Source organism: Lycium barbarum, chromosome 11, assembly GCF_019175385.1.
Source record: "Lycium barbarum isolate Lr01 chromosome 11, ASM1917538v2, whole genome shotgun sequence".
NCBI classification, from domain to species: domain Eukaryota; kingdom Viridiplantae; phylum Streptophyta; class Magnoliopsida; order Solanales; family Solanaceae; genus Lycium; species Lycium barbarum.
The window spans coordinates 20,200,288-20,218,343 of NC_083347.1; the positions used below are offsets into that span (position 1 = coordinate 20,200,288).

General features: G+C 34.7%; 1 protein-coding gene across 1 annotated transcript; it reads left to right on the forward strand.

Moving 5' to 3' along the window:
* Positions 1-1,210: 1,210 nt before the first annotated feature.
* LOC132617857 (S-type anion channel SLAH1-like) lies at positions 1,211-4,320 on the forward strand. Its single transcript, XM_060332930.1, has 2 exons — positions 1,211-2,143; positions 3,751-4,320. The coding sequence occupies exons 1-2, from the start codon at positions 1,292-1,294 to the stop codon at positions 3,991-3,993; spliced, it is 1,095 nt and encodes a 364-aa protein (XP_060188913.1). The 5' UTR covers positions 1,211-1,291; the 3' UTR covers positions 3,994-4,320.
* The last annotated feature ends 13,736 nt before the right edge of the window (positions 4,321-18,056 follow it).

The following is an 18,056-nucleotide window of genomic DNA, read 5'->3' on the forward strand; positions in this document are numbered from 1 at the left end:
GTTATTGAGCAAGGGACATCAGCTGAAGTCCAATATGAATATGCACCATCGTTGGAGAAGAAACACTCAAATGAATTGGTTTCAAGAACATATTCTCCCTCCGTTAATTTTTACTCGTCCACTATTTTAAAAATAGATTTGCACTTTTACCTGTCCACTTTCACATATCAAGATAAAAATAATTTATTTTTCCTATTTTGCGCTTAGCATTATTTACCCATTCTAAATCATTTTTCAAATTCAATTTTACAATTATACACCAATTAATATTGATATCATAGTAAAATATGTATTTCATTTATTATTTTTTAAAAAATATATAAAGTCCATAATAAATAAGTAAAAATGAAGTGAGAAAATATATAGCCTACCCCAGAACATATTTTATGATCTTACATGCTAACCTACTTCCATGTCATGGTTGGAGCCTGTTCAACCTTTATAGGGAAAGGAGTCCAGGGATACTTGCACTCCTATTGAACTATTGATTCAATAAATAACGTGGTCCATGCTCCTTGACCAGAGATGGACAGGCTTTAAAAGAAAATGTTGGCTCCAAGAGACTTCAATCAATTTTTGGCAGCTTTTACATTCAACTTAATTTACCACCTACGAGCCTTTTATGCCCACGATGCTAGGAGCTTCCAGAATTTTCTTAAAGTCGATCATTATGAATTTTATGATTCATTCGATTAACAAATCCAATCGATTCATAGCCTCTCAATCACAACCAATATATTCATACATAATTTGAATTTCCCTCTTCAGCCGGATGCGAAATCGGCTGAACCATCTCCTCTTTACTCTGTAGAGTAACTAGAGAGAGTAAAAAACTTGTTACTGTTTTTTATTTTTTTATTTTAACCTTTTTTCCCCTTACGGATACTGGCAGGATTACTGGGACGACATTCCTTCCTATCCTAATTACCAAAATCGGATCAAGGATTATCATCATCCACCACACACGTAAATAGGAAAAAAAAATACATAAAGCAGATTTCTATCATAATTTCCAGTGTTTGTTCTTTAATTAGAACAGTACCTAACTACCAGTAAGAGATTTTAACCACATAAAATTGGGTCCCCATTAGCTGTAAAGGACTCGAGAACAACTCATAGAAGCACAATATAGTCCACACATAAGTCCACAATGGTTAGCCGACTTTCTGCTGCCTATGCTTCAACGAAAGTACTTACGTAATAGTACTATACTATACTTTTTCTTCCACCAATTTTTATCCTATTTATACCCCATTTCATTGATGAAACTTACTCATTAGTATTATTTCCAATGGAAATGCATAGCAAAGAGACACAATCCTTGCCCCATACTCTGTGCCTAACACAGAAAAATACTACTACTACTATATCACATAAGAACCATTTTTCATCAATATTAACTAGATTTCATGCTGGTTATTTTAGAATAAGCCTTTCTTTATGCGGCCAAGCATTATTATGGAAAACATTAAGTGAGCCATCGGATGATATTCATAAGTTTAGAAATATTTTTCGGTTGCTTCCCTCTACAGCCTTTATTCTTCTTTGGTCCTTAGCCTTATTTTCATTAGTATCAATCTCTTTACTATATCTACTTCGTGTCCTTTTTAACTTTGACATGGTTAAAAGCGAATTCTTGCACCATGTTGGAGTGAATTACCTTTTCGCCCCGTGGATTTCTTGGCTTGTCTTGCTTCAAGCAACCCCGTTTTTCAAACCCACAGAGGCTTATTTTCTTCTACTTTGGTGGATCTTTGTTGTACCTATAGTGGCACTGGATATTAAGATATATGGACAATGGATCACAAAGGGGAAGCGCTTTTTATCAGGAGTGGCAAATCCCACGAGCCAATTATCGGTTATTGGGAATTTGGTGGGAGCAAGGGCAGCTGCTCAAATGGGATGGAATGAGTGTGCACTTTTTTTGTTTGCAATTGGAATGTCACACTATTTAGTGCTTTTTGTGACACTTTATCAGAGGTTGCCAGGAAGTAGTTCAATTTCGGCAATGCTAAGGCCGGTGTTCTTCTTGTTCTTAGCTGCTCCAAGCATGGCTAGCTTGGCATGGGATTCTATTTACGGAAAGTTCGATTCTTTATCCAAGATGCTCTTCTTCCTCTCCCTTTTCCTCTTCCTCTCACTGGTGAGCATTCTAAAGTCCATTTGTTGCATTTTGTACAACACTGTTTGGTTGGACACATATTTAATTAAGAAAGAATGTAACACTTTTGGTACATACAAAAAAGTAACTTATATACATAGTTAGTATTGTAAGAATTTTTTTACTCCGTCAAGTCATCATTGGTGTAGCAGGTAGCATATTTAATTGTCAAGATTATAAGTCTCACGTTTTAAGAAGGCTATCATCTCATAGTATTAAAAGACGGTTTATATAAATTGTACCCAAAAAGTAATCATTAAGGATAACATTACAATTTAAGGTTAAAGAGTTTTCAAATATAAGAAGGTTGTGTACACTGATGTTGTACTATATAAATTAAACCCTAAAAGTAATCGTTAAGGTTAAAATTATGATTTAAGGTTAAAAATATTGAAATATAGGAAGGGATTATCATTCTGTGTTGGAACAAACTAGAATGTGATAAGGCGTATTTGTTTCTTCCTTCTATTTCTTTGGTCTTTGGTACCTTGGAAGTAGAAATTAGGTGAACGTAAAGAAAAACGAGACTGATGTCGACCGGCAAAATTGACCTTAAATAGAAGTATTCGATTTGGCTTTTGCATTTTGCAAGATTTTATGTAGTCTTCATATTCTCCGTTGTACGACATGATGTTGGCTACCAACCGTTCAAGTCATAACCATCAGCATCACCTTAAACATGCATGTACCTAAGGCACCACTAAGAATTAAGTAGGCATTTGTACGTGTCATTTCATTTCATGAGAAAATCTCAAATCATTCAAAAAGTCATGATTTGGAATTTCAAATCATGATTTTATAATTTTTTCAATGTAAAAGTTGGTTCATAAATTTATGTTTTATAAAAAATAGATCCATAAGCTGGTAGATATATTTATCAATCATTTATATCAAATATTAAAATATCTATAAGTTGGTAGTATATTTATAATAAATTTATTCTTACCAACTATGCGGGAGGATTATATTAAAGAGTAGTTTCATTACGACTCATGTTCAATTTTTCATTTTATTGAACTAAAGTTTGATCGATGATTTTAGAACGGTCTTCTACTAGCGTATTAATTTTGTTATGAATTATGACTTACTCATTTAGTAAGATTGTATAAAAATTGAAAAAGTTTTGATGATTTTCACAACTTGTGGGGTTTTTATGTCTATAAGAAAAAATATAACTTAAAAAATTCAAATTGCATGTTCAAATAAAATTTCAACTTCAAATTATCATGATTCATCTCATGATTTTAAATCATGTCCAAATGGCTCCTAAGTTAGAACGGCCTTCTAATAGCGTATTAATTTTGTTATGAATTATGACTTGCTCATTTGATAAGATTGTATAAGAATTGAAAAAGTTTTGATGGTTTTTATAATTTGGAGTTTTTGTGTTTAAATACAACTTAATAAATTTAAATTATATGTTTAAATAAAATTTTAATTTTAAATCATCATAATTTCAAATCATGTCCAAGCTGCTCTCAGTCTTCTACTTGTCTAGTTGTCTTATCTAGAAGTAGTTTTTTTCTATTTGAAAATTTATGACTAGACAAAAAAGTCAAACTGTTTCCTAATTTGTTGAAAACGTACAGATATCAAGACCAGCATTATTTAAGAGATCAATGAGGAAATTCAATGTATCATGGTGGGCATATTCATTCCCTTTAACAGTGATGGCAATTGCATCAACCAAATATGCTCAAGAAATGAAGAACACTGCTTCACACATATTAATGTTGCTTCTTTCTGGACTATCAGTGATAGTATCACTTGTGTTAATGATTTTCACTGCGTTTAATTCCAATTCACTTTTACCGAACGAACGATGGGGATGATACAACGCGCAACACTAGTAATTAACGGTTGTCAATTGTATAATTGTAATTACAATTTTTAATTACTTAGTACTTATTAATTAGTGTTTGTTCGAATTCTTAGAACGAACACTAACGTATGTAACATTAGTAGAGAGGGTACTAGTTAGGCATTCATTAATGACTTTGTATTACGTATTTCCGATCAAAGTTGGAAGTACCTAAACTGTTCTGTATGACTTCTTCTAGTGGACTTTATTTTCCTTGTGGAGAAAATTGAATGATACATGAAGAAAGTTCTATTGGTCTTTAAATTAGTATGCCTACGGACTATTTTATTTTGGTTTAGATTCTTGTGATTTTCCATTGAGTACAGTTAACTTTAAATTAAAAGAAATGTATAAATCTGATACTGTAAGTTAAAGAAGGCTAAATATTTAATGAAACATTTAAAAACATAAAAATAGAAAGAAGAAAAATAATAATGCGGTAAAGAATCGTGATATGCAGTCAAAAGCTCAAACATTGAGCCTCGGATCCCCTCTCTATATCACATTAGTGCTGCAAAAAGACCAAATTTAATATATCATCTAAATAGTTCTTAATTTTACAGGCCTAAATCGCTCAATGTTGGTGGGGAGTTTGATTTTATAAATAGTATAGAGATAGATTCTCAGGTTCCTACTGATCAAGTCGCGAAGGAAACAGAGTGGCGCATACACTGGCCAGTTTTGGGAAGGATTTAACAAATGCTAACATGGAAATAGGAGAAACTATATTTTGGAATGTTCCTTCTATTTTTACTTCAAATGTCTTAAACAATGATACTTTAGGGATATCATCTTTTTGAACTATCCTAGTGCTGTAAAAACAATTTACTTTCGATCTTTTATTTAATGCAAGCTCTTTGATTCAGCGAAAAAGAAAAAACTCAATTTAGTTTATTGCATTAAAGACGTTATTTTTTATAACGAAAAAAAATTCAATTTTATCTAAATGTCACTAAATGTTTTGTAATAAAAAAGTCACTCAATTTAACCTAATTAGCAACATAAAGTTAATAAGAGAACTAAAAAAAATTATATGACAATTACGCAAAGTTCTTTGGTTACATAAAATATTTAGTGACTGTTGTAATTCTTAGCCAAAGTTTTAAGTCCATCTAGTCGAGCCATGGGCAGGTCTGAAAATCCCGTGCTTTCAGAAAGATAAAGTTTTCAAAAAGTTTCTGTAACAAACTCGTCAATAAAGAACTTGAGAATAAGCATAAATTCCACTTAATTTCATTAACCTTTTGAATTTTGTGAAATATTATCGCTTTAACCTTTTGAATTAAATGAACGGCCAAAAATGAAAGTCTGGTCCTCAATAGTTAGATCGATGTTGTATACGGTAAAAACCGGATATGAGGCAAACCGGTGAGACGAGGGACCGAAAGAAGAAGGTTACAAGAACATAGGTGAAGACTTTCATTCTGAACCGGAGCTGAGCAGGGGCACCGTTTGGTCCGGTTTCTTCACCACCGGGTCGGTCGGGGCCGTTAGTCCGAATATCCGTGGCTATTGGTCCGGTAGAGCCGTTGTGCGTGAGCCACGCGTCGATAGCGTCCTGCCATGGTCAACCACCAACCATGCGTGTGTCAGATAGTACGGTCAACCTAACCCACTCAGAGTTGTCCTTCCTCTTATTTTTTAATGATTTGTATTGTATAAGGCCCATGGAGGCAACACTATAAATAGAGTTCATCCCTCTCCTTTGTGGGGGTTGGCTTCCTCATATCAAGAACACATTGTAGTAACAATATATATATATATATGCAAAATCTCTCTCTCAAGCATCTGATTTCGGTCACATTTGTTGTGCTTATTCCTTGCATTTCTTCGATCAAGTAACACTCATACATTAGTAAACATACAAGTATATAGCAAACCACCGATTATCATTGCTCTCTTCATATCATATCTATATTTATATCTTTCTTTTATCAAGTAGATTGAGACTTAACCACATATCTTATATTCACTCACAAATTTAATTAATTATCTAAATTCAGGGTAAACAGATGTAATTTTGGTGTAATTTAATTATGAAGGGAGAGGAGGTTGTAGCAAATCTTAAGGATAAAGGAATATTGAAGTACAAAAATTGACGATGGTAGTAACTGAACAAAAAAGAATACCCACAAGAGAAAGATGGTAAAGGAGAAAGTACGTGAATATGTTATCCAGTATCTCCACTTTTTTTTAAAACAATTATCTCAACGTTCTATTTCTCATATTCTTTTTTTTTTTTTTTTGTGAATTTCTACAGTTTTTTGTTTGTAAAGATTCTATTAAATCTTTAACTTTTTAATTTCTTAAACTTCATATCAAGTTAAAATCAGACAAATAAATTGAAACGGAGGAACAAATATTTGCTGGTAACTAAATATCCAAAAAGCGTATTCGCCTAAAAATTACTTTTTTAAAACTTCCTTCCATCAGACCAAACAATCAAACATGCTGCTCGAAGATAAAGATCATTGGAAGTTAAGTAGAAAGTTTGGAAATATTAACAGCTAGAAAGCAATGAGATAATACACGCAAGTATATACAATGCTAAGATAGAATCTAGATTTAAGATTTGTAATTTTGGTTTCCCACTAGGTATTTTGTATCGTATTGACGCCTGATCATTACAACAACAAAAAAAACAGTTAATTTGCGGAGATTGAAAGTTGCAAATCGCGGAGGTTCTAGCTTCCATTAATTACTTGAGGAAGCTAAAACCCCCGCGAATTACAACTAATCAAAGACATCTGATTGAGAGAGGCAAGCATCCTCATCCGTTACACCACATCTTAGGCAGTTAGATTTAAGATTTAGTATAGGCACACTTGGACCCAACCGAGCATTACTTAAAGTAACTAGTCTTTACTGCTCTATTTTGTTCCAAATACTTTTTCTCATTTTGATGGTAGCAAATTGGCAGGCACCAAAAAGATGAAAAGGATATAGCGCACATACACACGCCCACAGTGAAAGCAACAATGCGGGGTCCAATTATAGTACCTGAGGCCGATATTGCTTACTTTCAAGCATTCCCATTGATGGGGCCAATCTGAATTTGGTGTAGTGGTAAAACGACCACTTTGGACCTTTTTTACCAGCTTCACTTGAATTATTCACTCTTTTGCTGGAATGAACTCACAACCTTAATACTTTTTCAACACCTGAACTTTATACTGTTCATGTTAAAGAGAAAAGATAAAACTTGTTCATGTTAAATATAAATCATTAGATATTTTCCGGAAAGATAATCAGGTAAAACCTTAGTAAATAAAAATGACAGGTATTAATAAATGATTGTTTTCCCTTTGTAATCATTTAAATTTAACCTTACCAAAAAAAACACATATAAATTTTATCCCTTGAATTTAAATCTGTAAAATAATTTGGATTACATTAAAGTCAATATATATTAATCCAAAAAAATATTGTGGGTTAGTATAATGGATTAATTAAATAAGTTTGATATGTGAATTTAATAAATAAGTCCAAATTAATTGAGCTATAAATGATAAGTTTACTTTGTTAAATTCAAGATATCATCTTATCCCACATACTCAAATTGGTGTCATAAAATAACCAATATGCTCATGCCACATGCAAAAGTGACATAGTATGACTAGGCAAATAAAAAAACCAATGAAATTGTGGGACGTGTACAAGTGACAGTATTCAGGTATTCTAAAGTCATCAAAATCTAGCTCAAAAGCCTTTGAATTCAAGTATAAGTACTATTAAATTCAACATAAATTGAAGATCAACCTCAACAGCCCTGTAACAACAGTCAACATGTATCAGATAATTATGTTTATCAAGACTAGGATAGATGAGAATAAATCACCCAGTATTTATCTCTGCTGAAATTTGAGACTTCGTGATTCTCAATTTACTTTATTGATCATCAGGTCACATTCTTGGTGCTAGCTGTAAATGGATTTTACTTTCCCTATTACTCATACGCTTTTTACCAGCCATTACTTTCACTACTACTCATACGCTTTTTACCAGCCATTATTTCTCATATTTTGGAAAAGTGATTCCTCTATGATTGTCCTGAGACTTTTAGTAGTAATAGTGTTAAATCACCAAAACTATCACGAAACGAGGCAATAAGAAGTTAGGGTTGAGGGTCGATGAGAGAGAAGAGAAAGAGAGAGAGCCTTTCATTATTGAAAAAGAAGAAAATGAAAATCTGTCTACAAAATGACTTCGGCTCACGGTTAAGTAGTGACTCGGAAATAATTACAATTGGGCCGAGCCCGATACAAATTAAACAAACACAAAATAATAACAAATGTTGGATCAGCCCGTATCACATATTCTAACATCCCCCGCAAGTTGGAGGGTGATAAGACACCCAACTTGAGAAGGTGGGAATGGTGAGTAGACCCTGTCAAAATCTTGGTAAACATATCAGCCAACTGAGTGGCACTTGAAGTGTAAGATAGAGCGATCAACCCATCAGCCAGTTTGCTCCGGACAAAATGGCAGTCAAGCTCGATGTGCTTAGTCCTCTCATGGAATACCGGATTCCTGGCAATGTGAAGAGCTGATTGATTGTCACATAACAGAGGGACTGAGGAAGGAGCAGGCAGTCCAAGATCAACAAGCAGCCGAGACAACCAGGTGAGCTCAGCAACTGCCTTGCTCATGGACCTGTATTCAGCTTCAGCCGAGGAAAGGGAGACCACTGGTTGTTTCTTGGACTTCCAACCAACCAGACTGCCACCCAGCAAAATGCAGAAACCAGAAACGGATCACTTGCTATCAGGGCATGAGCCCCAATCGCTGTCACAGAAAAAACACTAAGAGAAAAATCAGGTGTACTGTTGAAGAAAATACCAACATCAGAGGTCCCCTTAAGATATCTAAGGAGATGCAGGGCAGCTTTCATATGGGGAACACAAGGCCTCTGCATGAACTGACTCAAGTGTTGCACAGCAAAACAACTGTCAGGCCTAGTGTTGGTTAAAAAATTCAACTTCCCTACCAAGCACCTGTATTCCTCTGGTTTAGGCAACACATCCCCAACACCAGCCTGGAGTTTTACATGCATTTCAAGAGGACATACTACTGGAGAGGAGTCAATGGCATGAAAATCAACAAGTAAATCATGAATAAATTTCTTTTGGTGTAGAAGAACCCCATCAGGAGAGTGCACCACTTCAATGCCCAAGAAGTAGTTCAGAGAACCCAAGTCTTTAATTTTGAACTGCTCATGTAGGAAAGCTTTCAGAGAATCAATTTCATGTAGATCAGTCCCAGCTATAATGATGTCATCCCCATACACTATAAGCAACACCACAGAATCATGAGTTATTTTGGTGAAGAGGGAGTAATCATTCAGGGAATGAGAGTAACCTCTTGAACAAAGGGACTGAGATAGTTTGGCATACCACTGCCTGGAAGCCTGTCTGAGACCATAGAGAGACTTTTTCAACTTACAGACCAATTGAGTAGAAGAAGAAGGAACATATAGGCCAGGAGGAACTTTCATAAACACTTCCTCATCTAAATCTCCATGGAGAAAAGCATTATTGACATCTAGTTGGTATAAAGGCCACTGTTTCTTGACAGCAACAACAATTAAAGTCTTAACAGTAGACATCTTAACAACAGGTGAAAAAGTCTTATGGAAGTCTATGCCCTCAACTTGGGTGTCACCTCTAACTACAAGCCTAGCTTTGTACCTCTCTATGGAGCCATCAGCCTTGTATTTAACTTTGTAGACCCACTTACATCCAATAGGTTTCTTGCCAGGTGGAAGTTCAACAATGTCCCATGTGTTATTCAATTCTAAAGCATCAAATTCCTTTTTCATAGCAGTTTGCCAGGCAGGGACCGAGACTGCCTGAGAGTAAGTGTGAGGCTCAAACACATGAGGTTGACTAGAAGTAGATGGGACAGACTTAGAACTATGTGAAGTGTACTGGCAAACATAGCTATCAAGGTAAGAAGGTCTGGTGCGAGGTCTGGAAGAAACTCGAGAAGGAAAGGGGTGAGGGAAAGTGGGTGAGGAAGGATGTGGATCAGGTGGAGGAAAGTGGGGAGCAGGGGAAGGAGGAGGAGGAAAATCATGAGAATTAGTGGCACATGGTGGTGGAGGCTGTTGTTGGGCAGAAACATAAGTAGGGGGAAAAGGAGGGAAAGAATCATCAAAACAACTGAATAGGGAAGGAGACAGTGTGAATGAAGGTGGTTTGGAAGTAAAAGTGAAAGGGAAAATGTGTTCATGAAACACAACATCCCTGGTCACAAAAGTCAGTTTGGAAGTGAGACTATATACCTTATATCCTTTCTTGGCAAAAGGGCAACCCAAAAATACACATGGCATGGCTTTGGGCTGAAATTTGTCCCTTTGAGGTTTGGGAATGGTGGAGTAGCATAGGAAACCAAAGGTTTTAAGATGAGAATAATTTGGCTGTTTATCATATAGAATCTCATAAGGACTTTTGGCATTTAACAAGCTGGAGGGGAACCTATTTATTAGATATGTGGCAGTAAGGACACAATCTCCCCAAAACCTGATGGGGAGGGCAGACTGGAAAAGGAGGGCCCTAGCAGTTTCTAACAGGTGCCTATGCTTCCTCTCTACCACCCCATTTTGCTGTGTGGTGTGAGGGCAGGTGGTCTGATGGAGGATGCCTTTGTCAGAGAAGAAGGTGGAACCAGCAATGCTGGAGCCTAATTCCAGTGCATTGTCACTCCTAACAATCTTAACTTCCAATTGAAATTGATTTTCTGTCATGAAAATAAAAGATTTTAGTAGATCAAAGGCATTGCTTTTGGCTCCCATTATATAAGTCCAAGTAGCCCTAGAGAAGTCATCTACAATGGTTAAGAAATACTTGGATCCATTTGTGGTTGGGGTGTGATATGGACCCCAAGTGTCAATGTGAATCAGTTGGAAGGGCTTAGTGGTTTGAATACTACTATCAGGGAAGGGCAGTCTGGTTTGTCTTGCCAAGGGAAAGACTGCTTCTGTGACAAATTTCTAAGGCCAGGTATGTTCCTCATTTTTGAAAAAGGAATGTGACCCAACCTGTAATGCCATATCATATCTAATTTGTAAAAATTTGATGCATTAGCATGAGTAACAATACTGCCATTAGGCACAGGAACAAGTAAAACAGGACAGGTATTAGGAATAGGTGATGTTGTATTATTAGGAACAACAGTGTTATCAAGAGTTACATCATGAGCAGAAGCAGTATGTATACCAGAAGAAAAATCAGAAACATCATCAAGGACATTCTTATCAGATAATGCAGAATTACAAACAGTTGAAACAGTAGGAGTGGGAGAGATAGATGTAACAGAGGTTGAAGAGCTAGGCAGAACCAACTTGTAGAGGCCTTTATCCACTTTACCAAGAACCAGAGGCTTCTTCAAGGAAGGGCCATGTATAACACATATATACTTGGTAAATAGAACAAAGCCATCAAGTTGTGACAGTAATTTGTGAATAGATATTAGATTGTATTGGGAACTAGGAACATAGAGGACATGGTCAAGTACTAGGTTGGGAAATAGAGTCATAGAACCAACATAATTCACATTAACCTTATATCCATTAGGTAAAGATACAAGATAAAGTATAGGAAGGGTCTGAATATTTGAAAGGAGGTGTTTATGTGATGTCATATGATCAGTGGCTCCAGAGTCTATGATCCAAATAAAGGAACCTACTTCAGACATCATACATGATTTGAGCACAACACTATGATCAAGCATCTTACCAGCAAAGTTTGCAGAAGCAGAGAGGTGTGGATTGCCATATGGATCAAAAGTGAGCAATCCCTGCTGAACCAGTGTCATAAGCTGGTTTGATTGTTCCTTGGACAAACCAAGCACTGGATATGCATCAACACTAGGATTATCAGACACAGTACCAGCAGCATCTAAGCCAGAGGACTGAACCTGATTGGAGTTGACTTGGACATGAGCAGCTACTGATGGATTATTTGAAAGACCAGTTTTCCTGTTGGAATTGTTTGGTGGGTTAGCTTGCTTATTTTTTGTGAATTTGAAATTTGGGGGAAAACCATGAAGTCTGTGACACTTCTCCATGGTATGACCAGTTCTCTTGTAGAACTTGCAGAAAAGTCCTGATGTGGCATGATGAAAGGTAACCTTTGAGGGATAGGACTGCTTGGACACACCAACATGGAAAGATGCAGAATTGGTGGAAAGTTGTGATGAGGAGGAGACTTGTCTTTGTGTCTCATCAGATAAGAGCATACCATATACAACACTCATGGATGGAAAAGGCTTGAGTAACAGGATGTTGCTCCTGGTCTGAATATATGTATCATTCAAGCCCATGAGGAATTGGTACACTCTTTGAACATCCTCATCTTTTGCATACTCAGACTTAACACTACAAGTACAACTACGAGCCTTAGCAACAGACAAAGAAGCAATCTCGTCCCAGAGCTGCTTGATCTTGTTAAAGTAAGAGGCTATGTTAAGTGATCCCTGAGATATATGAGCTAATTCTTTCTTTAATTCAAACACTCTTGCAGCATCTGCCTGACCATACCTCTCTTCTAATTCAGCCCAAATGTCCTTAGCATACACTGAGTATTCAACACTACGAGCTATTTCTTGGGTCATTGAGTTTGTCAACCAAGAGACTACTAGATCATTACACCTTTGCCATTGGCGAACTAAAGGGGAGTCCTCAGAGGGACTCTCAGAATTAGAATCTATCAGACCCAATTTGTTTCTAATAGAAAGAGTGACCAAAATATGCCTTCTCCAACTACCATAGCAAGTCCCATCAAACGGCACCGGAACCAGAGAGTTTCCTAGCACATCTGATGGATGCACGTATAGTGGATGGCATGGATGAGTGTAGTCATCCTCATGAAACACAACACGAGACTGAGGTGAACTACTAGTAGGGTGAGAACCAGTGGGAGTGGGACTATCATCCGGCATTTTACCAGTTTGAACAACGATAAAGTCACAGTTGAGATCAAAGTTTAAACAACAACAAAATCACAATTCAAGTTAAAGACATGCATTTTACACAACAAAGTTGATTGATAGAACGAAATTACCCGATTCCCATCCTACTTCGCAAATTAGAGAGGAACGAAGACCAAAATAGGGCAAATTTAGGTCAGATTGAACTCGAACCAGTAGCGATTGTTCACTCGAGCACAAACCAGCAAGCAACAAACTCACACCAACAAGATTAGGGCAAAATCAAGATTAGGGCAAAATCAACTGATACGAACACAAACTAGGGCAAAATCAGGTCGGAAACGACGATTCCTCGCATGAGCAACCACAACAAGCAACAATCTCATGCGAATGAAACCAGAAACACGATTCGTGGTAACTAGAGGTGATTTCCGACGAAGAACTTCGATATTTTCACAAAATATAAACCGAGTAGCGGAAGCACAAGAAATCGTGGTCAGATTTCACGAAGATAACATTGATCTATAGGTGATGAGCAGATCGTATAGGATCTACGCTCTGATACCATGTTAAATCACCAAAACTATCACGAAACGAGGCAATAAGAAGTTAGGGTTGAGGGTCGGTGAGAGAGAAGAAGAAGAGAGAGAGCCTTTCATTATTGAAAAAGAAGAAAATGAAAATCTGTCTACAAAATGACTTCGGCTCACGGTTAAGTAGTGACCCGGAAATAATTATAATTGGGCCGAGCCCGATACAAATTAAACAAACACAAAAGAATAACAAATGTTGGATCAGCCCGTATCACATATTCTAACAAATAGTTACCGTCACTCGGACAATATAATTGCTTAATAATATTACTTTTTGTTTTGGGTGAAAAAAAAAAAAAAAACAGGAACATGATTTACTGTCTAAGAGAAACCAGCAAAGTTGATGATTTATTAATTAGCCAATTGTGCACAGCATTTGTCCATTTACTTTACGCCCAAATTTCTTGACACTTGAAAGAGACATCGATCATGGCATCAGAGGTATAGTAAAGTTAGGAAAAGCAATATACCCCATTTTAAGTTAAAAATGAAAAAAAAAAACGGCATAGGTAAATCTGTTATTTATCCCAAAGCACTGGTTCTTCGAATGCTGACTCCCCTGTAATTTATTTTTAGCAATAGTGAATTCTGAATTGGTTGGATCGGCCTAAACCCCACCATCATGGATGGTGATTAATTTAATTAACAAATTACACTAAAAACTCATGCAATATCACCCAAAACATTCTTGATATTCTGAAACCAAACATTTACACTCCTTGTACTATGAGAATTCTATACAAATTTAGCGAAAAATAGTTTAATCTTACAATGGTACTAAGCGCGTAGTATTTAAAAACATTATATATATATATATACCTAACTAAGTATATTAAAATATAATTACCAAAACGCAAATTAAAATTACAAGTAAATCGTTCCTATGTTAATTTTATGAAATTAAGATAACAAAAACTTTTAATTAAAAAAAATTATCCACACCTTTGATAAAAAAGAGAGAAAGAAATATATTTTAAAATATGTATCTTTTAAACCTCTTAAAGAGAAATGACCACATATTACTTGTACAAAATATACCCGTTAATAGTAATAACTATATTGCACTTTAAATGTGTGAATCCATTTGTATCTTTTAAAGTGTACTGTAGTATTTATTATATAGGATTTTTTTTTTAGTTTTCTTATTTATTGTTCCTTCTCGAATTTTCTTAAATCTACTTTGATGAACACTCCTTAATTTGTATAAGATTTCCAGGGTTTAAATGTTTTAGAAAAATATGGATAACATCATTATATATATTTGTATAAAACTTTCCATGTATAGAGGGTGTAAGAGTTTTATACAAGAGGTGTATCTGCTATTACGTCATTTTATATGGATGTTTAATGCAAATTTTCCTTAATTTAATTATTTAAAAATAAATTAAGAAACAGATACATATATACATCTCTATCACGAAGGAAAATCACATACTCATGTTCTCTTAATTGCAAAACTAAGTTTCAACTTACTGCAGGCATGAAAGAGAGATATGATTAATAATCTCAGGAGTTAACGCTCGTCAAACTATTAGCTAGACTTTCAATTGTCTTACATAAGGGTATTCAGCTATTCATGGTTTGATATGAGTCTATTTTCTCATGAAAAAAAAGTATTCAAATCAATTAAGTTCAGTTTTTAAATATTGCAATTCATTCAAGCCAATTAAATTAATTTTTAGTTGATTTGGTTTTTGTGGATTTTTTCGGCTTTTTGTTGTTTTTTTAAGACTCTTATAGTAATTCTTGTTTAAACTCGAGGGGAGAAAACCTACTTTAGACATGTGTTTAAATGGTCATAGTTTAGATAGGAAAAGAGAACATCTGATAGTTCGTGAAACTCGCAAAAAAGTTGATAGTTCAAGTATGTTTTTTACCATTATCTCAATATTTTATTGTGAATTATTGTGTAATTGAGATTCCTATCCCTATATTATTCAAGTAAACACATCTAAATTTCTCTGAAATGAAACAAGCTTTCTTTGTCCTTAAAATTAAGAATTTAATAAAATCCTTACAAACAAATAATTGTATAAACTTACCAAAAAATAATAATATGTGGAGATATATACATAGACTTTCTCCTTTGCCGTCTTCCTTCCGTAGCTTTATTTTTGTTCAGTTACTACCATTATCAACCTTTGTACTACATATTTAATTCCTTGCCTCAAGATATTAGGATTGTTACTTTGCAAGATGAAATTAATTCATTTCATAAAATATTATAGGGCTTCATTAGTTAACTTTTTTCATTTTTAGTAAAAGATTGCGTATAATCTACAAATATAATTGAATATTATTTTTGAAAATTTGAGAATAAATGTAATGATCCACCTCATTTTGGCTGTTAATTTAAGATCAAAGGTGTTCAAGGTATTGTTTGACAAAACCCAAATGCTAAATGGAGTTAAGTGAAACTTATTTGATTCTCAATTTTTCCTTATTGACGGGTTTTTTTATTGGAACTTTATAATTTATTGTTATGAAAAGATGGTAATTCCTGGCCTTTCATGGCTCGAATAGGCCAGAGCAATAGATCACAATAGATGAATTTGTAACTCATTTCTGAATATCAAAATGGCTCGATTTGACCAAAAAGTAGGGTTTATCTAGAGACAGATTTATAGTTTTTTCTGATGTAATGGAGATTAGGGCCTGTAAATTGTAATATTAAGAAATATTTGATTGGATTTCTTTTGAATTTGGTCCCTCTTTGCTGCGTAAATGGTGGACAGGGGCCCGGGGGGGGGGGGGGGGGGGGCGGATGCTCTCCACATTCTTGTTTTTATCTTTTTTCTCTTTCTACTTGTACGTTTTTTAAAATGTTTCTTCAAATATATTTCAATTCCGTTACCATCCAGTATCAAACTAGCAAACTATGTTCGTACGATGCACATGATTCAACATGTTTTATTAAATTATTCACTTTAGTTAGTTTTTATGAATTGTATATTTTGCAAAGGATATCGCTATTCTCCTTAGTAAGTCTCCATATTTTGTTTCTTTTCCTCTTATTTCCCCCCTTAATTTTTCAATTGTTGTGAAAATTTGTCTTATTTTGGTTATGTCCGCCTCTTTTTATATTTAGTAAGTTGACAATTCAAATATCCTGCATGTCAAGTTTATAATCACAAGATTCAAATGATATTTTATTATATTATACACATTTTTAATTTAGAACCATAAGATTCAAAAGTCTATTTTTATTTCTTAAACTTCGTGTCGAGTCAAACTTAGACATTTAAATTGAGACAGGGGGAGTATATACCAAATGAAGAAAATGAAAGGACAATTGAGACAATGCGGATACGTGGGGACCTAAAGAGTAAACACACAAGAGTAGAATTAATGTTATGAAATGTACACATATTAATCCCTGCTTAGAGTACAATTTCATGTACTTTCTATAATAGAGTAATAAAATGAAGTGTAGAAGTAAAAAAATATGATAATGTAAAAGTGTAATGCACTTGTACATGTGGCAAACCAAGTATAGTAGTACATGTAGCCCAACATGATTAATTTGGTTACTCACTTTAGTTAGTCTTTATGGTTTCTATATTTTGCAAAGGATGCCGCGATTCTCCTTAGTGAGTCTCCATATTTTGTTTCTTTTCCTCTTATTTTCCCCTTAATTTCTTAATTGTTATTAAAATTTGTCTTATTTTGGTTATGTTCGCCTCTTTTTATATTTAGTAAGTTAACAATTCAAATATCCTACATGTCAAGTTTATAATCACAAGATTCAAAGGATATTTTATTATATTATACACATTTTTAATTTAGAATCACAAGATTCAAAAGTCCATTTTTATTTCTTAAACCCTATGTCTAGTCAAACTTAGACACTTAAATTGAGATAGAGGGAGTATATGCCGAATGAAGGAAATGAAAGGACAATTGAGACACTGCAGAAAATGTGGGAACCTAAAAAGTAAACACACAACAGGTAGAATTAATGTTAAACTTCTGAAATGTACACATGTTAGTCTCTATTTAGAGTACAATCCCATGTGCTTTCTATAATAGAGTAATAAAATGAAGTGTAGAAGTAAAGAAATGTGATAACGTAAAAGTGGAATACACGTGTACAGGTGGCAAACCAAGTAGTAGTACTTGTTAAATGAAGTAGACCCATAACTGGAAAAATAAAGGAAAGAAACCAAGTACAATTGAAATAAGTCCAAATTTAGTGTACAACTCAAACAACTTTTTGTACAATTTGTTGTTGCTGTGTTCGTCCCTCTTGGACACTTGAAATGTGATAACGTAAAAGTGGAATACACGTGTACAGGTGGCAAACCAAGTAGTAATACTTGTTAGATGAAGTGGACCCACAACTGGAAAAAAATGAAAGAAACCAAAGACAATTGAAATAAGTCCAAATTTAGTGTACAACTCAAATAATTTTTTGTATAATTTTTTGTTGTTGTGTTCATTCCTCTTGGACACTTATATATATTAGAAAAAGCCAAACTCATCGCCAGCCTCTCGTGGTCGTCCACTTCTTTCA